At 34.1% G+C, this 27,171-nt stretch overlaps 3 protein-coding genes across 8 annotated transcripts; 1 reads left to right on the top strand and 2 right to left on the bottom strand.

Moving 5' to 3' along the window:
- The first annotated feature begins 1,784 nt into the window (after positions 1–1,784).
- Positions 1,785–8,680, top strand: LOC104895231 (omega-hydroxypalmitate O-feruloyl transferase). The gene is made up of 3 exons (XM_010681683.4): positions 1,785–2,088; positions 2,242–2,730; positions 7,553–8,680. Exons 1-3 carry the CDS (start codon positions 2,086–2,088, stop codon positions 8,411–8,413), a joined length of 1,353 nt encoding a protein of 450 aa, XP_010679985.2. The 5' UTR covers positions 1,785–2,085; the 3' UTR covers positions 8,414–8,680.
- A 1,184-nt stretch (positions 8,681–9,864) lies between these two features.
- On the bottom strand, positions 9,865–11,280 carry LOC104895230 (uncharacterized). The gene is made up of 2 exons (XM_010681682.4): positions 10,784–11,280; positions 9,865–10,309 (listed from the first exon to the last, which is right to left on the bottom strand). The coding sequence occupies exons 1-2, from the start codon at positions 10,965–10,967 to the stop codon at positions 9,972–9,974; spliced, it is 522 nt and encodes a 173-aa protein (XP_010679984.2). The 5' UTR covers positions 10,968–11,280; the 3' UTR covers positions 9,865–9,971.
- Positions 11,281–11,725: 445 nt separating this feature from the next.
- Positions 11,726–26,892, bottom strand: LOC104895229 (membrane-anchored ubiquitin-fold protein 3). 6 transcript variants are annotated; one of them, XR_007275097.2, is made up of 6 exons: positions 26,661–26,892; positions 26,153–26,470; positions 18,996–19,047; positions 16,564–16,734; positions 12,734–12,896; positions 11,726–12,215 (listed from the first exon to the last, which is right to left on the bottom strand). XR_007275097.2 is itself a non-coding variant. In XM_048646112.2 (4 exons), exons 1-4 carry the CDS (start codon positions 26,240–26,242, stop codon positions 12,160–12,162), a joined length of 369 nt encoding a protein of 122 aa, XP_048502069.1. In that variant the 5' UTR covers positions 26,243–26,871; the 3' UTR covers positions 11,726–12,159. The 6 variants fall into 6 exon arrangements, 2 of the variants coding, with proteins under 2 accessions (XP_048502069.1, XP_010679981.1); XR_007275096.2 differs by having other exon boundaries at positions 26,153–26,473; positions 26,661–26,891; XR_008969755.1 differs by having other exon boundaries at positions 26,153–26,892.
- Between the last annotated feature and the right edge of the window lie 279 nt (positions 26,893–27,171).

Below are 27,171 nucleotides of genomic sequence, written 5' to 3'. Positions count from 1 at the left end.
CAACATCACAATTCATGTCGACTTTACTAGGAATGTTTTTGGAGAAAGTATGACTGAAGAAGTCCAAAAATGTCCCAAAAACAGTCATAATTGAAGGTTATAAGTAGTAAAAACTAAAGGTGACCCAATTCGATTTAAATTTAGCCGAACTAATACTAACTCCATTCTTTTTCTATTAGAACAATGTGTTTGGACATAGTTTTTAAGGATTTGGAACAATTGAGTAGTTTAGCATAAAAGTAACTCTTTAATTAACTAGAGTAGGAGAGAAATCAACCTTGGAAAATAAGGTAGGGTGAGTAATTAATGATGGTTTTAATAAGATAAAGTAAGGGCAATATTGTCAATTAAAATTATTACTTTTTATACCAAATTTGAAATTGTTGCAATAGATGTGAAACTACCCAAAATAGTAATTATTGTAATATAAAAAGAACAGAGGAAGTATATTGTAACCTCGTCTCATGTAAGAATCTATAATATGAAACTTTTGTGTATTATAGGAGCTTTAGTGCATTACCATTTAGTACTAGCATACATCATCTATTCTAAAATTTGGTTATAACTTTTGATTAAAAAATTTGGTTATATATAAATTCTTCGTAGGCGGAATGGAAAAAAGAGTGGCTTAACTATTAATGAAGTATGTTAACTAAAGGACAATGATAGACTAACTCTAAGAGTTGAAAACACTTAAGCGAAAAATGGAGAGAAAGTATAACAAATCCGTTAGTTGTAGGGATATTTTCTGTTTCCAAAATATTAAAAGGTGTCGGCGAGATTATGTCCTCTAAATAGGAAATCGAGCCATCTTTAAAGAAGAAACTAATCAAAAGGGGAGCAACCCTTTAGTAGGAAAAATGTTTGAGTAAACTCTCAACGTTGCCAAACTTGTTAAACACATTAGAATAAAATATTAATATATATGTAATAAATTGAAGAAGAAGTGACATAATAATAATATTTTAATAATAAAAGAGCTGACAATCCTTAGAATCACTCAATCACTTCTCCTCATAAATATAAAATAACATTAAGGCATGTGGGATATTGGGATTTGGGAGTATTGTTGTACGTCCAACACGGTAATAATTTCTCACCAACACAATATGCCCAGAGGCCATAGCTATCCATTAGCCTTCTCAATGTCAGAAACTCATTTATATGCTATGTACAACCAACTTCTTTAACCCACGTATACTCATAATTACTATCTTAAGTCTACTCCAAAATTTCTAGAATAGTAAACTTTTTTCCGCATAGTACACCACCTCATCACAACTTAATTCTATTACGTTCGGATCGACTTATGTCGTACATCTATTTTAGGTGGATGAGTTTCTCAACAAAAGTTATTGCATACGGTGAGCTTCGAATCCGAAATCTTCTTTAAGCGACATCAAACTACTTACCACTTAAACAAACGCCTGTTGCTTAGAATACTAAACTTTAGCACAACAAAATCATAACGAGTATCATATTAGCAATATGAAGTACTGGCCGGGTCATGGAAGCAAGTAAGCAACCGTTATATGACCACTATGTTTGGTCAACTTTTCCAACTAATAAAGAAAAAAAGTGATGTTATCACCTTAACAAGAAAACAAAAATTATTGGAGCTCCATTTTACGTACATCCAACATTACAATACCAAACTCACCAAACCCATCTTACAAGCTAAGAATAAGAAAAACCAATGCATGCATGTCATCATTTTTATTTTTATTTTGTATCAAGACTAGTGGCCAACCTTCACCCATATACAAATATATTCACATTCTAATTTCAACAAAACAAATAAATTACTATAAATAAATAACTATAAACACCCTTATAAACTCCTCCATAAGAAACTTCATTTTGTAAAATTTTGAGCCAACCATTCTTATTCGTCTTAAAGAAGCTAATTAAACACCCAATTCAATAATAGGTGCATTATATACCCTTTTTCCTATATATATATTTCTCCTTTTAACCTTCTTATGCAGAAAAAAAAATCCATGCTTTTTTGAATCTTAACTTACCACAAATAACTCTTTCTCTCACACACATTTTCTCTACCTTCTTACAACAAAGACAATCAACATGGTTAGTTAGTCATTCATCTCAAACCCTACAATAATTTCCTTTTTTATTTTGCATGAGTTTTTCTTAAAGAAAAAATCTTAAAGTTTTATTATTGCATGAGTTTTTCTTAAGGAAAAAATCATAACATTTTTTTTTATATATATGTTGATGTAGGTTAAGGAAAATGGAGAAAACGGAGTAACAAAGTTTTCAAATGGTTATGAGTTTGAGCTTAAAGTGAAGAGAATTGGAGAACCAATATTGGTTGAACCAGCAAAAGAAACTCCTAGAGGTTTCTATTTTTTGTCAAATTTAGACCAAAACATAGCTGTGATTGTACGTACAATATATTGCTTTAAGTCCGAGGACAAAGGAAATGAGTTAGCAAGTGAAGTGCTAAAGGAAGCTCTTTCAAAGGTGTTGGTGCATTACTATCCTTTGGCAGGACGGCTTACGATCAGCCCTCAAGGGAAGCTTATTGTAGATTGTACCGGCGGCGGCGACGGCCACAACCATGGTGCGGTGTTTGTCGAGGCGGAGGCTGATTGTAACATGGCTGAGATTGGTGACTCTACCAAGCCTGACCCTATCACTCTTGGAAAGTTGGTTTATGATATTCCTAATGCTAAAAATCTGCTTGAAATTCCTCCCCTTGTTGCTCAGGTTTGTTCAATCCCTTTTATACTACATTTCCCTAGCTCATTTCCCACCTTCTCACTAATTTATTTTTTACTATCAAGTCTTTGTTTCCATGGGTTAGTTAGCAATCAGCTAGCGTATCAGTTTCAGTATCTTAACAGTTTCAGCTGCTACTTAATCAGTTTGAATCACCTTATCAGTTTCAATTCCATTTCAGTCACCAAACATATAAGGATTAAAGTAAATACGTCGTATATGACACTATCATGCATTAACAATTTATCTGATGACCAATGATAATATTGGTAATAAATAATAATAATGAAATATATATTTTTGTAAAGAAAGTTGTTTGTTAATGTTCATAGTAATATAAACCTTCAACCCTAAACAAGTGTTTTTCTTCATAATTTTTTTATTGGTTATGGATCTTGACATGAGAGTTTCTTTTCAAAATTACCTATGCAATTATATTATGAACACTAATATTTATCACCACATGTCAAAGTCAAACAGTCCTAAAAGCTACACTTAACAATTTTTGTCAAGCTCCTTTAGTTTTCTTTGCTTGTTATATGTGTAATTATATTAGCATCAGGTTGTACTTTCTTTCTTAAATTAATGCAAGTTTTTTCGTTGTCAAAAAAATAATTTTTGTCCAAATACAAGCTGGTAAACTAGACCATATATATCACCTCAATAAAGGAAAACTAGACGAAATAAAAAAATGTCTAAATACATACAAACACATATGAGAAACTGAAGCTTAAATAATGGAGTAGTATACAAAAAAGCTTATTTCCCTAGCTAAGAAAAAAATCTAGAAGTAGTAAAGAAATAAGTAATACAATACCAATGTTGTGTAGATCAGAGTATCAGACCACCATAAATCCATAATCATTAGTTAGTAGTCCTGAGAACCATTTTCTATATTTGCAGCCAACAATTACTAACCTGTGCCACAGCCACATTTATTACTGTATACAAAAAATTACCACTATTTGCGCTTCAAAAGTTTTCCTCGAGTATGGTTAAATAGTAAATTTCGAATTACCAAAATCCCCCTTTATCTCTTTAGTTTGATAACAAACACTTTGATATGTAACATTATTATAGAAAAAAAATTGCGGTATATATTATAATGTGGCAGCTAGCAATAGACTAGGCATGCATGCAGTAGTTAGATCGATTAAAAAGCGTTCTTAAACCAGAAATGATGATACATGACATTTTTTAGAGTGTTTTATGTCAAGTAATCCACATATACTAAATAAAATAGAAAATGCATTATATAAGACTTGATCATGTGATCACAAATATATATACTAATGTTTTAACTACTAAATCAAGTGATACTTAATATTATCACTTCAAAGTAAAATATTAACAAATTAAATTTATAATTCCCGAGGCGTAGAAGTAGTTTCATAATTCATATTAATCCACGTTCTGCATATATATATTTTATTTTTTAAAATTAATGGAAAATTTGTTAGACGATGTTAGTTATTGCATCATTGATTAATGAAATTTGATAATTAAGTGACAGACAGTAATTGTATGGTGAATTTTTTAATTGCAATTGTATCTAGTGAGATTATGAGTAATTAGAGGAGTGAAATAATTATACTCATGGTTTATGATTAAGGGATAATTTATTTAAATGAAGTTAAATACGGGTATTTTCACATCAATAATAATTCACTCATTATACAAAAATATAGCGTTTGTACCCTTTTAAATTTTCTGTTACAAAAAATCAGTACTAATTCAGGTGTTTTCATTTATTGGCAACCTAGATTTAGGTATTGTTGCACGGTTTATTAAAAATTACTCCGAAGCAAGAAGTGTAGTATCACTATCAATCTATCACATAATATGTGTGATGTGTCTACTCATTGTGAGAGTGATGAGGCAGAGGGTATGATAAACCGTACGTGAAGCACAACCTTCTAAACTATAGAGTCATTAGTGTAATTTAAAGGCTAAGAATGTTTTTAGGTTCGATGATTTTCAATGCATAATTTAACCATTAAACTTTTTATTATATTCTTTAAAATTATCAACATGTTGATATGTTTTTAGCAATAATATATCCCACACGATTAATTTTTTTACCTGGACTAGTCATGCGTGGACGTGTACACTATTATTATGGACCAAAGTTATTCATGTGACATGGTGATTGTTTTTTCTAATAGTTACTCCCTCTGTATTTTTTTATCTTTCCTACTTTGACTTTGCACGTTTGCCAATATACTTATTCTACATTAAATATCTTTCATTACATATTAGTAAAAATTATAATAATTGAATATTAATAAAGTACTCATTGAGACAAATCAAAAGAAACCCCACATGACTATATTTTTTTCTTATATATTGAGAAAAATCTAAAAGATTCTCTCTAATTGTGAATAGTGTCGAGATTCTAAGTGAGAAAGATAAAAAAATACAGAGGGAGTACTTTTTACAATCTAAAACTACACTAATCTATTTTTATGTAACATAATGAATGTTTTTTTTTCATATAGTCACCTTTTTTACATTAGTTTACTATTTACATTTTTTAAAATAGTAATCCCTTTCTCATGTAGTCACCCTTTCAGTTTATAGCTACAATTCTTTTATATATATTTTTTAACATATTTACTCTTTTTTATCTAAATCACATATACAACATCGAATCCATAGTGAATTTAATATGAACTAGGTACATATAAGTTTTTTTAAATTTCTTTTCTATTGGTGAAAAGTTATGGCTTAACACGATTGAATGGTGTCATCATCATCAATGTAGATGTAAAAATAAGAATTTAGTTAAATAATAAATTGTTAGGAATTAAACACCTAAGTTACAATATAATGGGAGAACTACATACGAGTGAATTTACATAATTGCAAGATTTGCAACCAGTGGCGGATCTATTAAAAAAACAAGTAACGTCACTTGACTCCACTTAAATTGATAAAATTGTAAAAAATTCTTTTAAAGATTTCGATCTTTTGAAAATTATTCGAAAAGATTGACCATTTGACCCCAATAAAATTTAATAATTGCGATCGTACTACTTTTTTTTTATTTAGATCCGTCAGTGATTACACCTCTCTCTCTATTGCTTGATAAAAAAATCTTTCTCTCTTCTTTCGAATTATGGAGCATGCGACTATAAGTGTGAGATGTCACAATCAGTTCAATAAATTGTTTACTATCTTCTTCGGGTAATAAGTCGTCAGCATCATAAGGATAACGATAACTTTGATAATTTAAATCATCTGTTATTAACCCTCATGACAGACAATAAAGATTAGGGTAATACATTTCTTTAAATGGAAACAGTTTAAGAATTCAAGACACATTTTCACATCAACTGAGGTAATAAATGCTTGATTCAATATTTTATTTTCATTTTAAGCACCTTATTTGTAGCCCTAAGGGCTACATATATCATTTTCCTAAAGATTAATAATTATTCTTCATGATGGACAATAATAAAGATTCATATTATTACTTTGTGATATTTTCAATCTCCTTAATAATAGAGTGGCAAAAATCCCTGACATGATTGTCGCTACTAATGGGGTAGTGATAAATGATCATATAGTTGTAAGTTATTACCCTAGAAAATCTACATGCCATTTAATACATTATTATGTGAGTTAGAATTTTTAGTTTAACTAATTATATCTACCTAAGATATAAACAAGCTTTGTTTGTAAACGTTCATAAAACCAATAATCATTAATATTAGTATGAAAATTTTGATTCTAATAATAATCCAACATTTAACCTTTCACTGAATTTAATCTCACCTATTAAATATTTTTAATAATTCCAACTTTTAAGTGTATCTTCTCAAAATTATATAGACTCTTATTTTTCTTGCCATCAACCTATCACAATTCATTTTCGGTATATTGTATGCAAGAAAAATAACAATTCGGATTATTTTAAAAGACTATTCTCCAAAGTTGTGATTATTTTAAAATAATCAAAAGTTGATAATACATTCAACGAACCGATCAAATGTTGAATTATTGGACTCAATTTTTCTTTTATATATTTCTTTATATATTAATCATCTTCTGTAGCTTTCTATAAACTAAAATTATGCCTTTTGTGATTAGAAGGAAATTACATTTTCCATGAAAGTCGTTTTTTTGGAGAATAAAGGGCTAACATTAACTAATTAGATAATAGAGTTTGTTACTATCCGAGAACTAAAGCGGAGTGGGGAAAGTGGTTTTCCCTTTTCACATTTCCTTATAGAAAATCTAAATCTAATTATAAATATAAAAAGATTAATTTATATTTGGTGTTTTTCCTCTTCTTATCTTATTTTCCAAAAAAGTCTCATTAATAACTCTTCAGTCCCTTTATAATCAACAAAAAAAAAATATAATTTATTTTTGAACGCCCCTAATTTTATGAGACGGCCTTGATTATTTTCATTTCGTGTCTAACTTTTCTCGTGAGAAACCAAAGAAAGAAAAACTACTTGTATTTTCCCTTGAAAGATGTTGTGTAGTATGGTCACTTCTTCTAAGTCATGTACTCGTAGCCGCACCGACACCCGACACGATACATATCCGTGTACCTTTCCTAAATTTTCAAAATCTTGTCGTTTTCTGTCACGCACCCGAATCCGCACCCGTATCCGTATCCATAGCCGTATATGTGCAACCTAGGAAAGATGTATCTTCATGGAAAATCATTTTCTTTCGGTCAAACTCAATCACTAGAGATTAACTCCATACTATTTTACTTCTATTAATAATTTGAGAATGACAAACAAATTAAAAATGTTCAATTCACTAAGTGCAATATATATGCATGCATGAGCAGGTGACAAAGTTCAAGTGTGGAGGGTTTGCATTAGGGCTATGCATGAACCACTGCATGTTTGATGGTATCGCAGCCATGGAATTTGTAAACTCATGGGGTGAAACAGCCAGAGGTTTAACCTTAAACACACCTCCCTTCATAGACAGATCAATCCTCGAATCTCGAAACCCACCAAAGGTTGATTTCAAACACTATGAATTCGAGGAGATCGAGGATATTTCCGGCACATGTAATGCATACGCTGAGGAAATGCAATACAGATCCTTTTGTTTCGACCCAAAACATCTCGAAAAATTAAAAGCTAAAGCAATGGAAGACGGAAACCTAAACAAATGTACTAGTTTCGAAGCACTTTCAGCATTTGTATGGAGAGCTAGAAGTAAAGCACTAAACATGAAACCAGATCAAATGACTAAACTACTCTTTGCTGTTGATGGAAGATCCAAATTTAACCCTCCTTTACCAAAAGGGTATTTTGGGAATGGAATTGTTCTTACAAATTCTATATGTTCAGCTGGAAAATTAGTGGAAAATAATGTTTCTTATGGTGTAGGATTAGTTCAAGAAGCTATTAATATGGTAACAGATGATTATATGAGATCAGCTATTGATTATTTTGAAACAACAAGAGCAAGACCATCATTAAGTTCAACACTTTTGATTACTACATGGTCAAGATTGTCATTTCACACAACAGATTTTGGGTGGGGTGAACCTGTGTTATCTGGACCTGTTGCATTACCTGAGAAAGAAGTTATACTGTTTTTGTCTCATGGAAGTGAAAGAAGATCTATTAATGTTCTCTTGGGATTGCCTGATTCTGCAATGAAGAACTTTGAAGAACAAGTTAAAGAGATCTGATTAATTAATTATGTTTTAATTATATGAGGATTATTATTATTGTTATTGTTATATTGTATTTGGGATGATTTTTACTATATGTATGTTATATATTGTATAGATGATCTCAGCTGTTGATCATCAGTTTGTTGTTATTGAGAATACTGTCTAGTTTTATTTTGTTTGTTCTTTGTTAAATGGATTATTGAATTTTAGTTTATGTATTAGAAGAAAAAAAAAGTTGTAAGTGATCAACAAAGTTGGTAATAAAGTTATTGTCATTTCTTATACTTTTGTGAAAATGTTTAGATTTTATAGAATTCATTTTCATTTTATATACTACATTTGTTTTGTTAAAATAGTGTAATTTTAAAGTTTCACATTTGTCATGGATAACTTTAAGCATTCAATATCTTTAATGGTGTATATGTGAAAAAAATATATATTTTTTAGAATTCTGAAAATTCATATTGTGAAAAATCTAACAAAATCTCGTTATGATAATAGATTAAGAGTGACCTTTACTTTTTTAAGGAGTCGCTTATTACTTTGTTAGATTAATTTTTGAACATTTCACAATTTTAGCGTGAGATTGTGTTTTTTACAAGAATCGCTCTATAATAACAAGAAGGGAACGCAATTTTGTCATGCATTTTCAACATTATATGTTTCTCATAATATAGATCATGACGAATCAAAATATTCAATTCCACTTTGTGTGTACTATATTGTTTGCCACTATTTCCTCTAGTTTATTATATTATTATGACCGTCCACTTTATAATTAAATTTTAAAATCTCTTTTTAATCAGACAATAAAATACAATGGCACACAAGTGATGATACGAGATTTAGACTCGCATGTTACCGACCAAGAAGTGGTGTGAGTAGGTCCTTTTTTTTTTAAATAAGGTGAGTAAGTCCATTTATGATAAATTGACAATTGGTGAAACCCGATTAGAAGTCCAATTGAAACTGGAAAGTGGAAAACCCATTCCATGGGCGATTATAATTTCTACATAAAGTTGGGAGAAATTTGGGCTCACTCAAATCACACATTTGCTCAGCCCAAACTACATTTACACAGCCAAAAATAACAACGATGACACTATTGATTTACATTTCTCTCAAAATGTCAAGAGTATATAAATTTTGATTTTTCATCAGATACTCTTGAGGTTTCTTAATATTCACCTGGTACCCTCGCGTTTTCTAAAATTCATCAGGTATCCTTGTGGTTTTGAAAAATCATCAGAATACCACTTACCACCAATTACCACCATTGTGGTCCTTTAATAGACTTTCTAACTATTCCATCTTCAATCCTTCAATCATTCTAAAGTTGACTAAAAAGATTGACCTATTATTCAGGGTTGGTAATATTAAACTCCATTATGGATCAAAACTTCCAGATACCAAAAAAATAAATATATAAGATACTCCTAATATAAGTTTACTTATGACTTATGAAGTTATGAGTATATAATTACTTTTTATTAAATATTAAAGAGACAAAAAAGGCAAAAGAAAGAAACAAAGAGAGCAGCATGGTAATGATATTTTGAGCATAAACAGCTTGCTAATTTGCACACAAATCCTTGTTTTTCCTGGAAGGTCTGAAGTTCAAAGCACTGAGGCCATATATGCAGATATTTTGCTGGCTAGACTTAAAATAGACCACATCAGTAGTAGTTGTATAACCAGGTACATTACATTTAGAAGTGGAACTTCCAACTAAACTTGCCCTGCAAACTGATTCAACTGTTGCTCCTCTTGCACATTCTATCCCATCTACTGATGGTATCTCCAATTTGTACCAACCATATTCATTTGTTGTTCTACTCACTGAAAATGTTATTTCTTCTGCTGCTCTTGCTGCTGTTGCCTTGAACTTGCAATCTACTTTCACTTCCACTCCTATGTTTTTGTGTATCAAATATCAATCCCCCCACAACAAAATCAAGTCAAATTCACATTTTTTTTTGTTGAAGAACAACTTATAATGAAGTAATCATGTTAATTTTGAAAACTGAAAGCACGACAACTTTGTCGTGTTTGTCTTTTAAAAGAAAATTGAGAATTTACTAGTGAAGGTTTGAGCAGCACAAAGAACAGGCACAGTCTGAGCTTGTCTTGGCAACCAACAGGTGGAGTTCCGGACTCCGGACTCCGAACTCCACCAAGGCAACCAACACAAAGAACATTTGATACCTATGCCTCTTCCTATTGGTAGCGAAATGGTACTACTTGAGTAACAATTGATACTCAAATAGGTATGAAATTACCAAAATTATTCCAAGTAGAGTCCTTTTGAGACTCCAACAATTGATTACCAACACTTTTTTCGCATAGTTTCGAGTAGTTATAATAAAGATTAAACCTCATGTTTACCTGGTAAAAAGTAGCTGTGCCTAGAAAAGGTGTTATTGGAGCATATATCACAGTAAACAGTACCAATGACAGTGATCTGAGACCTGGGTTTAGAAGCAGAGTGATGACCATGACCACCTTGAGAGAATGAGGCTGAGAGTGTAATGAAGAAGAGAACAAGACATACAATGCTAGATTTCTCCATGAAAGCCAAAATTAAGAGAGAAATAAGGAGAAAAACATGAGCAATGTAGCATCAAATTTTGATGGAAGAACACTGAATGATAGTACAGAATACAGATACTACAATGGAGAAAAGAGGGGATTTGAGAAAGTAGTTTTCCTTTATGATGGGGGGGATGAATAGAGCAAGTGGAGAAAATTGATTTTACTTTACAAAAATGAGGACAACCCACAAATAAGAATTTGTAGACATTTATCCTTTTCGCTGAAAACAAAGACATGTGACTCTCTGATGTCTTATTCAATAGACTGTGAGGAAGAGAGAGAAGAGTGATTAAGCTTGTAAATTAATGGTAGTCATGGAGAAGGGGATGTTTTAGGTGTGGTGGGTATTTATACGGCCTACTCACTTCCCATGAAACTTATGACTTCATGCCACTACTGAAATTTATTGCTAACATGCCTATTGTCCAGGCCTTTAGAGATGCAACATTTCCTAAGGGAAAGGTGAAATAAGGATGATCAACTCAATTGAAAGCCAAGACGTGTTGCGTCTGAGTCGACATGATCTATCTATCATGCTCGGTCTCTTGGAACTGGTTTGCCTAGCGTTAAATTAAGGGCCTGAGTGAAATAGAGGGCACTCGCCCGAAGCAGACTAGCCCAAACTAGTCAGTGTCTGACCTTGACTTGGAATACTGGGAAAACATACCATAATGTATCTTTAGTGATGCCAAAACAGCGAAGGCCACTTGATTGCCCAATCTAATCAGACTGAAATTCAAAACTGAATGAACAGATATAGCTGTCCGTGAGAAATTCCATTCAGATCACAATCATAAGACAAAAACCAAAGTAGTATCTCCTTTTCTTGCCCTCCTACTATACATTACAACTGTACCATTTTATCTTAATGAGCATTCTCCTTAGCCAAATAAATCTCCTCCTGCATGTTTAAAACTAATAAAAATTTGAAGGACCAGATACATGATACACGGGTTTTCGTCCCCCTAAGTCAATTTTGAAATACATCATGGATAGCCCTGCACCGTCATACACACAATTCCTAGCAAACTTAAGCAGTAAAGATCGATCTTCTCAGCTCTTGAATTATTCAGGTTTTCCAGCATCATAATTGTTTGACTCAAGAGATTGATTACCCAACAACATGCACACAACACGCGACATAACAGATCTGGTCACAACATAAATTCTTACAGTATCGAACATGAACAGATTCCCTTTCTTTGAGAGTCATCAATTTTCTTTTCTGCAGGGAAGAAACAGCAACAACTCAGCAGCCATACATAAACAAGAGAATGCTTCAAAGAAAGTTACAACAATAATGAATATTCATATAGCATCTAAAAAGACAAGACAGTTGATAAACTGACTGCAAAAATGACCTACATTTATATAAATGGTGTAATCACCAAGTACATACTATAGTTCCTATACAGCATACATCCAAAGTTTTCAAAAAGAAAAGTATTACTGGTTGTAAAAATTTAAACATAACCATATAAACAAATCCAAACTAAATCCCTTGGTTATGTCAACCATTAAAATGCTACGACCTGCACTCGATTAAAATGATCCTAGTTGGATGTGGGTTGGGATAGGATTTTTCTTTTTTTGGGGGGATTGGGGGGGGGGGGGTTCCTCTAGTCAACCACTGGTAAATCTTCTTCTAGGCTGATCTGCCCAGTATCCTCTGGGTCAATAATTTCACTTGTTAGCAATAACAGTCCCAATACAGCCAACATCTATAAGCCTATAGCTACGTACCTTTAGGGTCAAATACCATGATTCTCAACCAATACATATTTCATGGCAGGATGAACTTGATCTCATTGAAAGGCTATCCGAGTTAACAGGCGCAGTTGCGTATTCTTTATTTCATTGAAATTGAGTTCGCACCGCACTGCGGGTAGAAGATCCTTCTCTTTCTCTGTGAAGATAGGTTGTGCTTTGCATGTCAAGTGCGAAATTGGATAGAAAAATTGCGTATGATATGGAAGGTTTATGGTCTATCTAAGACTCTTTAATATCAATCACTAAGATAGTAATTGCTCTTATCTTTGCCTTTATAGGTTCTATATTCCATATAACTGTCATTAATTTCTAAATATAAAGCTGCATCCTTGCACTTAGGTCAGTAATGCAACAATGGATGCATTGAAAAAATAGATTCATTGATTTCAATTGATCTATTGAATAGGAATTAATAGAGTAAAAAACTTATCTTCAAGCTTTACCTTATTTTGAATTTAGAGGGCAATCGCAGAGTCACTACATGAAATCCTCTGTTTCTTTCGGAGATGCTGACCCGCAATGACCCACTAACAATAACGTATCTACAACTTCATCCCCAAGAGGCAGTCAAACAAGGGCGTGAATGCGAGATGCAAGCGGAACGATCGGCCGAACAAAGGCTAGGGGTGCTTTCTTCCTACCGCGTCTTTCCTTGTGTATCGGAGATATAAAGCGAGTGCTCTGGAAAAGAACGGGAAAACGACTCGAACTATTCTATGGCGAAGCATCCAAAGCATAACTGCACACTCACACGATCTTTGCCGAGAGATAAGAGCATTTGGTGAAACCGGTGAACTACACTTGCTTCTGGATAGATGTGTGGGGCAGAGGGCTCGTGGTACCTCCTGCTCACCCTTCCTCCTCTGCTTTGAGAACCGTGTGAACGGAGAGTGGGCAGAAGGGAAGGAGGTCCTCATATGGAGTCGCACACTTACTTGAGCAGTGCGAAATGGGTTGAGTAAACTCCCTTGGGGCCAGAAAAATAACAGACAATGCTTAACTTAGATAGTAATTTTCTTTAGGGCTCCTATTGATGGGCCATCAAGTTTCAAGGTCAAGAATTGTCTCCAGCAGAAAATGAACTCTTCCTAAAACTTGTGCAGAAGTTGTAACGACCCATGATTACTTTTCTATCGTCCACTTACACTGGTCACAAACCCTATCCATATATTCTTTATCATCATCCTTATGTTGTAAGGCAGTAAGGGTTAAGAGGTTGCTTTGCCATCCAATTATAGAACGATAGAAATAATTACATAAATTTAACCCTTATATCAAACCCATTCCTATTATTAGACTTCCATAGCCCAAAAGCCATCAGGCATCTCTTATTACATGAAAGCTCATACTAATTGGTAGCCATCAAAACCAGAATACCTCATTATTTATGACTACTCATCAAACCCATACCAATAATAAGCAATATAAGAGCTCATAAGTTATGTTTAAGGTAAGAGGGTATTACGAGTAAAACAGGCACCAATCTGATGAATCGACAGTCCCTTTTTCAGATCAACATACCCTCGCATAACCACACTTTAGTTCCCAACAGCAGTCCAATACATTTTTTCCCTTTAAGATCGATATCCTTAGCGCAATATAGATTTTAGACGTTTTACACATGCATATGCTTACGTACCACCTGCGTGTTTTTATCACATTTCCATCTTTTTGATCAATGTACTTGCATGTTCTTTTCATTACACTTGCAAGTTGCATGTTTTTTAGCATAATAATTGAATATTATTTTTCAAAATTTTTACATTTTCTTCTTACAATGCATCCTACACTTAGCTTTCTACTTTGATCCGTGGCTGATCCTCAGTTTCTACCCCACAATCATAACATCTGTATTCAGCAAGTCAAATATCTTTAACAAATGAAACTCCAAGCAGCCTAATATACACTCTAAAACAAAAGGGAAGGGGAAACAGAATGGCCAAAAATATCCTATACAGCAAGCCTTCCATCTCACCCCCTCCCCACCCCAAAAAGAAATAGATTAAGGAAAATTTAAGAGAACACCTATCAGAGAAGAAGGGGAAAAAGAGACAAATGAAAGAGAGCCATATAAAAAGAATGAAACAACAGATAATTTTTGTCTTTTACACTAAACAAAACAGAAACTTAGAAGAACATGTATCTGACATCCAATAGAATGGAAGTTCAACTACATTCAAATGCAACTTAAGAAGCCAGCCTGGGGGAAAAAAATAGAAATATACTAACCTCTTGATGGCACACCAATCATTAAGAATTTTGCTAGATATTATTGAGTATAATATTAATCGAAAGAAATTAAAAGCTACTTTTAAATTTGCAATCTAGCCTCGTATAGGCCAGTTACTTCCTCGAGCTAGAGTCCTGGACTTTGCCAATCAATCCCAAACCTAGCTAGACTAAAAGCCTGATAGACCAGCAGAGATCTCATTTTTCGAAAAACTCTAACTAGAGCAAATTGATTGTTGTACATGTGTTTGGAGGTTACTAAATCACAAAACATGAATATCAATTCTTCAAGATATGTCAGAATTGCTCTTATCCTCAAGGTTTTGATTAAAAACCATTTCTACGACTTGTAAGCTTTAATTTTGTTGAAGGGTTTGTGGCTACTTATAGGCAAAAGCTAAGTTCAAACCCTAACAAACTCAAGCACAAATGTCATTTCTCTTGAAGATAATACCCACTCAATCTTCAAGTCAGAGGATGCAACATGTGATGAAGGAGAAGAATTTCACAAATTCAAACGTGGATAATATTATTACCAGTTAGAAAGAAAAAGGTTAATGGAAGCATTAGTTTGGAAAGTAGCAAGAGTGGTCTAGAGGAATGAAAATAAGACTGATACAATCAAGAACAGGCCTTGATACGCTAAAGACAAGACAGAAGAGTTCAAGTACCACGGGATACTATCTTTGAACAATCACCAATGAATGTGGTTAAACTGCATGGATTACAAGATCTGCTGAGCACTCTGGTTCAATTTGAACAAGAAAAGGCAGAGACTGATGACATAAAACGGCAACCAGCAGTAGCAAATGAAACTGCTGAAGTAACTTGAAATGGAGAACTATCCTGGCAATATAGCATTATCCCTTTCTTATAAACTATAACTTCATGATATTGACCTTTGATCTAGAAGTTTTGTATCTCCCACCTGGATCTTTTAGTATAAAACTCTAACAATATCCTCCGTCAAATTATTGGTGCTAGTTTTTCGTATCAGGATCCAGCCCTGTTGTCAAGGAGCTCATGCTTTCATAGATTACACGGAAGGAGAACGGAGCAGATTGGATGGAACTGGTCATTGCTAATTGGAACTTTGGATTGCTAGAAAAGGTAGTAATTAGAGATTGGCAATTAAAATCGGTAAAATTAACTACGTATTTCATCATAATATAATTGCATCTTTGACATTTCCTAATCAGTATTCTAACCAGAATTTATTACATATGTATTAAGACTCTACTTCATCAAAGTTTCAGACCATGATGATAGTAATATTTAAGTCAAATGGATATTCAGATATCATAAACAGATACACTACATTAATTTCCATATATATGCAATAGCATGGAAATGCTTTCAGGAGCATTTAGGTTTAGAGGTTCTTCAACCAGTATAGCTTGGGATCTGACAACCAAGATAGGTAAGGACATGAAACAATTCAAGTTCCATTCAGCAGCCATAGACAACAGCTGAAGGGTGTACGTCACTTATATACGAAAATTTAATCTCTTTGGGTACAAAAAGTATGTTGTGGAAGGCAAAATGAAAAAATCCAAAGTGCTCAGTGGAAATACCTGTTTTTGATTTTGCTACAGATGGTTGAACAACAACATGCATTGTAATAACCGCTTTTTGAAGCTCACCAAAGGGAATCCGACATTGACCAACATTCTTGCTGTTCTCCAAAATCCTACCACCACTTATAATCTTGATATCATTCGCAGCCTTCGGACTGACCTTCTTATCTAGAATAAACCAAAAACAGATCTTTCAAAAATTATTATATATATAAATAAAATTAAGGAACCTAAAATGCTGCATAAGGAGCACAGCAGAAAACCAAGTGAGATATTTTAGAAGTATGATTGTCTACTAAGTAAATCATTAATAATCAGTACAGCGAATAGGCATTCCGAAATTCTAAGAAATGCTAATATGCAAAAGGTCCTCACTGCTCAGAGCAAATTCATGACCCAAATGACATATTTGATTCATTCTACACTAGATTTATGGTTTTACTCCGACTCTTCTTTAGCAATTTACCTCAAATCTATAAATTTGCTTTTAATCAGTATACATAAAATCTACAGCTGATAACATACTTATTAATCAGATGCATATACAATCTACAATACATGGGGAAAAAAATCCTGTTTTGATTGCCATCTCTTAATCATAATGCAGTCAAATAAGGACATGAGAGACCTTCCCATAACTAGATAGTTCCGAAGGAAAGCACGCCCAAACTCCCTACAAAATTGGCAGAATACAAGCTTCAGTAGACCTGTCAAAGTAATAAGCAATATTCCTGACTTGCTGAACATAATCATATATCAGATTCTCACTCTTATCACTGTGTGAGTTGCTCTTGCCTTATTTCATGCCTCAAAAAGGGGCTTGAGCCATCTTGATCAAATGTTATTATCCGTCACAGTCATCTTTCAACATTCTGTATGATGACAAACCTCAAAATGACCACAACTAAAACTATGTGATTCCCCTTTATTATAAAGTAGCAGCAGGTAAAAGGATAGGGTAATGCTGCAAAATCCAAATATAGTAATATACCATCTTTCCCCTCCCATGGACACAAACCTATTTAGGGACATTAGCATAATGTTGATGCTGATTTTCACACAAATCCCACTTGATCAATGATTCGCCTGATAAGCAGTTTCAGATGTCACGGAACATCTAGAACAAGCAACCTACATTCCCTTCATGATTTCATTGATCTCTAACTCCTATCATCTTGCGCAAGTATTCAAGGTAAGAAATAGCTAGCATCTAAAATTTTCTATTGCCTTCTGAGCCTGCAAACTTCTTCTGCCTAAGGAGCTCACGAAATTCAACACCAGAGAACTGTAGATCTCAAACGAAATCATCTAGCATAAAGCAAATAAACTTAACTCCCTTCTTATCCTTGCATGCAATATAGTACATCTGAACCCTCTACTGTCAGCAAACAATTTAATCTAAAAGAAAACACATGTTGAACTCCATTAAGCTTCCAAACAGACTCCTCAGACAAGTGGAGCCAGCAACAGCAATGCTCATTTTTTTGAAGCAGTGCCCTGCACATCAACCTCTTTCACCTGATACAAGGGCCAATGCTTAGTCCTCATACCTGTGGTGGTGTGGCCTCATCCAAGCTCTTTCAAAAGCCACTTTATGTTAATCAGTATAATATTCACTTCACTGCTCGAAATCAGTGGGCATTACCATTGTAGTCTGTAGCAATGAAACAGATGAGCCTAGTAAAACAACCTGATTCCTTAGTGTTTGTCCCCTTCCCTCTATTCAGCAATTATATGATCTTTCCCCACCCCCAATCGACAGTTAAGATGATAGAAATTTCCAAGATAGTGAAAAGACCTATCTCAAAATATAAGCTCATAATTTTGATCTTACTGTTTTCCTAGGGACGGGTTGCTTTATAAATGCAAATACTAGCCCGCGTAATACAGAGCACCTCTTTCTATCCAAGCCTATTATATAAGACAAAAATGCAACCTACATCACCAACACAAAAGGAATACATGGTCCACTAGGTGACAAAAAATCAAGATGAGATGTCCCTCAATCCATCACCCCACATCCAAACATACATGCTTATAGCAGGACACATATGCCACATGATGGAGAGCATCAATAATCTAGCAGGCGATACTACTTCCACAATCATACCAAGATAAAAAAAAAAAAAAAAAAAAAAAAGGCAACAAGCTACTAGAAAAAGAATAACAAGCTAATAATAGGTTGCAATATGTCCAATGTATTCTTCACCTATGCGAAATTCAGGTTTCACTCTATACGGGGATAGCCAAATTAAAAATCTTCCAATTTGGGCAAATAAAAGCAACTCTATCATCCAATGGTTTCACACATTCAAACAACTTTGTCTGATACTCAAAAATTCTTATCTCTACTAATCATAAAGTTCAACCTAATGCCCGTAAAATAGGTCTTTTAACAATCAATGTAGGTGTCTTAACAATGAACTTACTCAAAGAGCTCGACAAAAACATCCAAACCCTCCTACCATTAAGTCCCATAGCCTGCATCAAATGAGCCACTCAACTTCACATACTGGTAAGAGAAGAAGAAGCTTTTAGTATGTGGTATAGGTTCGTGAAATCTCCAACAAACTGAACAAACATGATCAATGGTCCGACCGGTGACCACCACCACCACCCCACCCCCAACAAATAGAGAAGACAAGTAAATTGAAAGAACTTCACCACATGGTTGTGAAACTGTCAATTACAAGAATTAATGCCCAAATATGGATAAGAAAATTAAAGGAAGAGTGGCAAAGTGTTATCCAATGTAGAAACACGCTAACCTACATTAACTGATCTTGGAGATCTTTTTCTTCTTGTTACATTTCCTCCTTTACAAATACTGGGAAGGAAAAAATATGAAATCTATAAATTTCACGAGGATGAAACTTAACAAAGATATAAATTCACCTTTAGACCGATTAGAGGTGTCAATCTGGGTCACTGGCTGGGTTTGGGTTGACCCAGGCTGGGTCGGAATGATTTGGGTCGGAATAATCTGGGTGACACCGTGTCATGGGTCGGAACTGGGTGGGTCGGGTGAACTTGGGTCGGGTGAACTGGGTGAGAGGATCTCGGAACTAGGTCGGAAATGGGTCGGGTGAGACTGGGTCGGCCGGTATCTGGGTTGGGTGAATTTGGGTCGGAATGGAATAAGGTGAAGTCGGTCGAAATCGGCTTTCGGAATGACTTGGGTCGGAAGAAATCGGCTTTCGGAATAACTTGGGTCGGAAGAAATCGGCTTTCGGAATGACTTGGGTCGGAAGAAATCGGGTTTCGGAATGACTTGGGTCGTAAGAAATCGGCTTTCGGGTTACTTGGGTCGGAATAAATCGATATCGGAATAACTTGGGTCGGAAGAAATCGGGTTTCGGAATGACTTGGGTCTTAAGAAAACGGCTTTCGGGTTACTTGGGCCGGAAGAAATCGATATCGGAATAACTTGGGTCGGAAGAAATCGGGTTTCGGAATGACTTGGGTCGGAAGAAATCGGCTTTCGGGTTACTTGGGTCGGAAGAAATCGATATCGGAATAACTTTGGTCGGAAGAAATCGGGTTTAGAATGACTTGGGTCGGAAGAAATCGGTTTTCGGGTTACTTGGGTCGGAATCGATATCGGAATAACTTTGGTCGGAATAATTCGACTTCCGGAATTACTAAGGTTGGAAGAAAGTCGGTTTCGGGTTACTTGGGTCGGAAGAAATCGATATCGGAATAAGTTGGGTAGGAATAATGCGGCTTTCGGAATTACTTGGTTTGGAAGAAATTGGCTTTCGGGTTACTTGGGTCGAAAGAAATCGATATCGGAATAACTTGGGTCGGAATAATCCGGATTCCGGAATTACTTGGGTCAAAAGAAATCGATATGGGAATGAATTGCGTCAGAATAAATCGACCTTCAGAATTAATTGAGTGTTCAACAAATCGACTATCGGAATGACTTGGGACTTCGGTCAGAATAAATCGGATTTCGACTTGGGTCGACAAAAATCGGATCTCGGTGGGACTTGCCGACTTGGTTCTTGGAACGACTAAATATCGAATCGGCGGCTCCGTGGCGTATTATGATATTGTGGTATAGATTATAGTCATTATACTTTATACTTATAGTGGTATATTATAGTAATCTGTAATTATACTGATATTGTGAATTGTGGTTGGGTAATTGTTAATTTTTTAATAATACATTGAATCATTACTAGTTTGATACTTATATTATTATTATTAATTTGAAATGTTACTACAATAAGACTTATAAATTATACTTATATTATTGGGTCATTCACGATTATTGGCTATTGGCAACTGGCCTATTGACTAAGTTACTAAGTAGTAACTAGTAAGTATCGCTCATTAGTTATTCAGTTATTTAGTTATTCTTATTCATGATTGCATATGTATTCAAGTAACAAGTAACAAGTAACAACTAACATATAACAAGTAACAGCTAACATCAAACAGCCATAAGGATTATTGATTATAGAGTTATAGACTTATAGTGTGAGGGTTAATAAACTATTAAACTTAAACATTTTGTTAGTTAGTGACTTACTTACTCTTTTGTCTGAAATCTGAATCAGTTAATATATAGCAACAAAAAGAGTTAGAATTAAAGAATTAGGTTGACGTTAAAACATTAATGAAAGCATCTTAATTAATTTGTAATTATAAAATTGTTCGACTTTTCATCGATCATGGAACAACTCAACAAGTAACAATCATCAATGTTAATCACTTAATCGAATATGTCATATGAAGATCAGAAGATTATACATAATCATACACTATATCACTAAAGGATGAAGATGAAATATTGAAGCTATGAAAGTAGATCATGGTCAATAATCAGTATGAAATAATAATCATGTCATTGTATCAGTAGAGGATGAAACATTGATCGAATTTCGTTCAGTTAAGCTGTTAAGGTTGACATAAATCAAATGATCATAAAGTTGGCCTATTGCCTAAGTATCGCCTATTACTCTATTAGTTATTCACTTATTTAGTTATTCTTATTGATGATTGCATAAGAATTCAAGTAACAAGTAACAACTAACATGTAACAAGTAACAACCATAAGGATTATTGATTATAAACTTATAGTTATTCACTTATTTAGTTATTCTTATTGATGATTGCCTTTTATTTATGTACGGAAAATGTGAGATCTGAATTTGCCATTGTATGTTACAAAGCCATGTTTGCGGTTTGCCTTTTATTTTGCTTTTGTATTAGTTCTTCATTTAATTATAAGAATTATAATTATATATAACAATCATAATTAGTTTTTTTATGTGAGATCTGAATAATAAAATCATCTAGGGTTTGTGTTCTAGAATCTAGCCTCGGATTTTACACTTTTACTTAAATTGAATAATAAAATTAATAAAATTTATTTATGTTAAATAATAATATGATCTAGGGTTTGTGTTCTGGGTTCATACTTCATAAGTTCTGTTCATGTATGTTCCTGTTTTCTGGGTGCAAGTTTTGGGCATTGTGTTTTGGGCTTTTTTCTGGGTGCTTGTTTATATTGGACATTTGGAGTTTGGACTGTCTTTGAGCTTTGTATTTGGGTTTAGGGCTTGACTATTTAGGGCTTGACTAGGGTTTAGGGCTTGACTATTTAGGGCTTGACTGTTTAGGGTTTGTGTTTAGGATTTCTGTTTAGGGTTTAGAGCTTAGGGTTTTTGTTTAGGATTTGAGTTTAGGGTTTCTGTTTAGGGTCTAGAGTTTAGGGTTTTTGTTTAGGGGTTGAGTTTAGGGTTGGGGATAAAACCCTAAACCCTAAACCCTAAACCCTATTTTATATGACTGTTTTTTTATGTGAGATATGGAACATACATTTTGGAAAATAATTAAAATTGTATATTAAATTGAACCAATTCTTTTATATTAAATTGATTAATTAATTCATAATGTGACTGTTTTTTTTTATGTGAGATTTTGAACATACATTTTGTAAAAACAATTATAAATGTATACTATATTGAATCAATTCTTTTATATTAAATTGAATAAATTTATTACATGACTGTTGATAGTATGTGGTTTAGAGGCTGTCGGTGGTGGGGTACATGCTGGTGGTGTTGGGGTGCAGGCTGGTGGTGGTGGTTTGGAGGCTGGTGGTGGTGGGGTACATGCTGTTGGTGGTGGGATACATGCTGGTGGTGGTGTCTTGGAGGCTGGTGGTGGTGTTAGCAAGGATGACTTGGAGATTTATGTAGAGGGTGAAGATGGAGAATTCACCTGATACCAAGTTTTTGAAACATGGGAACACACTCTCATTGATGAAGGTCATGAGATACCAACTTTTTGTACTAACTTTTTGAAATTTTTTGGAATTGAAGGGGCGTATTAGTGGCTGCTTTGGTAGGAAATTGGAATTTTTTGTACTAACTTTTTGCTGCTTTGTTGGGCCATGTAAATGATGATCATTATATAATTTTTTTGCTTATTAGTAATGATAATCTAACTTGTTGGGTATTAGGGAATGTTGTAAAGGTCTAATGTTTTAATGATTAATGGATGTAATGGATGTTGCCCCTTTTATATTAGGGTTGCTGATTTTGTAATGATGTTGGAAGCTTGGAATGATTAATGGCAGTTTTTGTTCAATTTTAATTTTATATTTTTTTTTATTTAATACTTTAAGTCTGATTTTATTTATTTTATTTCTAATATTTATTAAATACTAAGTAAAACAAATGTTTGATCGTTAGAGAGAGACATCTTCACTATTTCTTTATTAGACATTAAAACATTAAGTAACAAGGACCGAACACGTTCAAACATTAAGTAAGTCTTATGGATAATATAAATGGGCTGAAAATGTACATAATGAACACGTTCAAACACACTTGTTCAAACACGTTCAAACACGTTCCAAATATAAATGGGCTGAAAATGTACATAATGATTAATTCAATTCAACTATTTACATAAATTAAAAAAAAGTTGGAGGTTAAGAATTAAGATACCTTATGGATTATGCCCTATGGTGTACGGAAGTCATGGCTTAAATGCATGTCTAACAACAGAAACTATGTGTTTCATCTCCGCCTAATCGAGAACTACTCCAAATATTGATGTACTTGTCAGAAAAAATCAAAAAATGTGTTCCATCGATTTTTGAAAAAAAAAAAGAAAGATAAAACTTGAAATAAATGGTAATCTTATACGTCTTCGGTCTTGCACCCCAAAAACAAATAATTGGTGTTGGGTCGGAATGCCATTGAGTCGGGTTTAGTTGGGTCGGGTGCTAACAGGGTTGGGTCGAAACTGGGTCGGTGATAGCTGGGTTGGGTCACAACTGGGTCGGTGATAGCTGGGTTGGGTCACAACTGTGTCGGTGATAGCTGGGTTGGGTCACAACTGGGTCGGTGATAGCTGGGTTGGGTCACAACTGGGTCGGTGATAGCTGGGTTGGGTCACAACTGGGTTGGGTGGTAACTGGGTTGGGTGATAACTGGGTTGGTCGATAACTGGGTGGGTTTAACTGGGTCATTGGCGGGTGAAGTTGGGTGCGAGTCATTTTGGGTCGGAAACAGATTGGGTCTGGGTCGTTATTCACGGGTGCAACTGGGTACGGGTACAATTGGGTCGGCCCAACTCAGGTTGGGTTACTAATTACACGGGTTAAACTGGGCACGGGTGAACATTGGGTCGGAATGGGTCGGCTTTCCAACCGACCACTCTCGGCTCGGAACAGGTTGGGTCTGGGTCGCATGCGGGTTCACCCGTGGGTCGGCCCAGTTTTTGACACCTCTAAGACCGATTACTATTATACACCTAACACAAGGCAGTGCACACAATGACACAAGTCCTGCTCTCCAACACACCGCCAAGGCATAAATGTTATGAAAGAGGCACTACACCCTCCATCCCATACAAAAGTTCACTGTTGGCTAAACACAAGATTAAAAACATAATAAACACGAGACTCTGTGCTGAAAAAAAATATTCACGGTACTTATATGACAAAATCTCAAAGGTTCTCCCAAAAATCCTTAAACAACAATTACATTTTTATCTTAACAGTAATCTAATAGCATTATCGGATAACCAAAGGACGCCATCAATAAAATTTATTTCACTTTGTTTCCAGGAAAAAAAACTTCACTTGAACTAAGCTTAACTTATGTCAATTTATTGAAACTTTTTGTGACAGTGAATGAGCTTAGTATCACTTATTGGCTCTGAACTCAACTTAACCCTGAACTTAGGCATTAACCCTAAACTTATCTTATATGAAGTTACTTTTCCTAAAATAAGTGAAGATAAGGTTAAGAATACAGAGTAAGACAAGAAAATTATGTGAGGCATGAGAAAACTTCAAAATAACATTTGTTGTAAAAATGCTCAAAATTTTCCATCCGTTATCCTTAAAAAAAAAAAAAAAAAAACCTTCCACAAAACAAACTTTTGAGAGATTAAGATAACATTGTATTTTGAAAGTTTACCTTAGTGTTATTTAAGACAGTATCCCGTAATCTTAAATATTTCAAATGATAGAATTACCTGATATCATTAAATTTTCCCCTTTGTCCTACGCTCTCTCTCTCTCTCTATGACTATCCTATAAGCATTTATTTCATGATTGCAATGTAAAATCATGCATGTAAGAATGGTTCTGGGCAGTGTTGGCTCCAACAAGTCCATGTGCCGAAAGACTTGATTTGGGTTAGAATGGTGGACAAGCACCATAAAGGTTTCCAAAAACTCGAGTAATGGAGAAATAATGAAATCAAACTTTAGTACGTTAAGAAACACAACAGATGACCCAGTTTATCCAAAAATCTACCTCTACTTTTGCAACTTACAAGAGTAGGAAGTTATACAAATGACTATCTTTCTTGGGGATTCATCCAGCAGCTAACTAACCTATCCTAAAAGGACAAAACCAACCTCGACCAGAAAAGGAAAACACCCATTAAATCAGGCCCAATAATATACAACAGCTAATCAAACCATGGTCAACAGGCTAACAAATTCTTGTGCCTATAGATAGCCCCTCACAATCTCACTTATGGTACTTCAAAATCACAACTCTCCCTCCCTGACAATTCATACAGTTAAAGAGCTATCCCTCAATCGTCCCATACGAATGCTATATCTTGCAGGTCTCAACTTGTGACTGTTAAATTTTCTGTAGTCATTAAACAACAGTATTGCTCAAACCATATTAAAATTCCAAGCATATAATTTCCCTTGCAATATATTGCTACTAAAATTCGATTACTAATCGATTAATATAGACTATTCTCCATCTTGCAAGAAGAATCATTAATCTTATGGAACCTACCAGTATCCATACAAAACCGCCCGCGACAAGGGCAGGCTTAAGCTAATCCCTTCCATAGGACCCAATACAGCAGAAAGCTCAATAACTCATTGTTACAAGTTACAACACCTCATCTTTCTTCTCAAAATATATTAATTTTCATACTACTAAATGAAAAACCCACAAAAGCATAAAACAAATTCCAAGTTCTTAACATACTAACATAAAATCAATACAATCAAATTCCTAACAAAATAACAACATCAACAATTCAACATAAAGAAAACATATAATATCAAAGTAATAAGATTAACAAACCTTTGGGCCACTCAGCAACAATTCTTTCTTTAAGTTGGGCAACAGTTGAACCCGGTGAATAACGGAAGGGCCCGATATCCGACCCGTCATATAACCGGAATTTCACTTCCACTAAGTCCTCCTCCGGCATCGGAACAACACCAACCAAAATAATTAAATCAACCCACAAAAGAAAAGGGAAAAAAAGTCCCTTTAATCTTCAACTAACCCAAAAAAAACACCAAACACGGCCTTATTTCGTAGAAAATTCAAGCAGTTGAAAACTTCAATGAAAAACCCAACAACTTGTACACCAAACGAAATGAAGTTCGTTCCCAACTACTAGATTTAGAAAAAAAAATGGAGTAAGTTTAATAATCAATCATATATATAAATATAAAGGTGGAATCTTTATATGATTAAGATTCCTCCAAGTTGAAGAAGAATAAGTCAAATAAAATACAGAAAATGGAAATTAAAAAACAAGAATTAAAAGGGGTTAAACTTTAAAGAAAAAGAAAGGGAATACCTTTGAAGTTTGGAAAAATAGAAAGAAATAGAGAAATTTAGGAATGAAATATGGTTAGTTTTTTTAGTATGAAAAAAGAAAATAGAAAGTGTGAGATCTGGGTAGGAGGGATGAGAATGAGAGTTTTATTATTATGCGGTGCTTTCTTCAATGGAATACATCCAATGACTGATTTTCAATTTTGACGGTTTTGAGTTTTGACCATCTCTTGCTTGGTTATTTTTAGAGAAGTACTAAAATTTGGTTGAATTTGTCTGTTGCTTTCGGTTTTGTTTTACTGATAGTGTGTTTTGTCTTTTTGGGTTGAAAGTGTTCAGGCATGGTAATTGTCTAAAAGAGTTGTTTTCCAAGAGCTCGCCTACTTATAAATTAAAACTAATTATTAGGCTCGGGCGTTGCTACGGGTAAGAAAAAAAATTCATTTATTAATATAATAATTTATGATAATAACACCAAATACAACTTATCTTAGTAGTTAAAACTTTAGTATATGTATTTGAGGTCTTGAGAT

The sequence above is a fragment of the Beta vulgaris genome, chromosome 6 (assembly GCF_026745355.1).
Source record: "Beta vulgaris subsp. vulgaris cultivar EL10 chromosome 6, EL10.2, whole genome shotgun sequence".
Taxonomy (NCBI): Eukaryota; Viridiplantae; Streptophyta; class Magnoliopsida; order Caryophyllales; family Amaranthaceae; genus Beta; species Beta vulgaris.
This window is presented reverse-complemented; position numbering and strand designations above follow the sequence as displayed.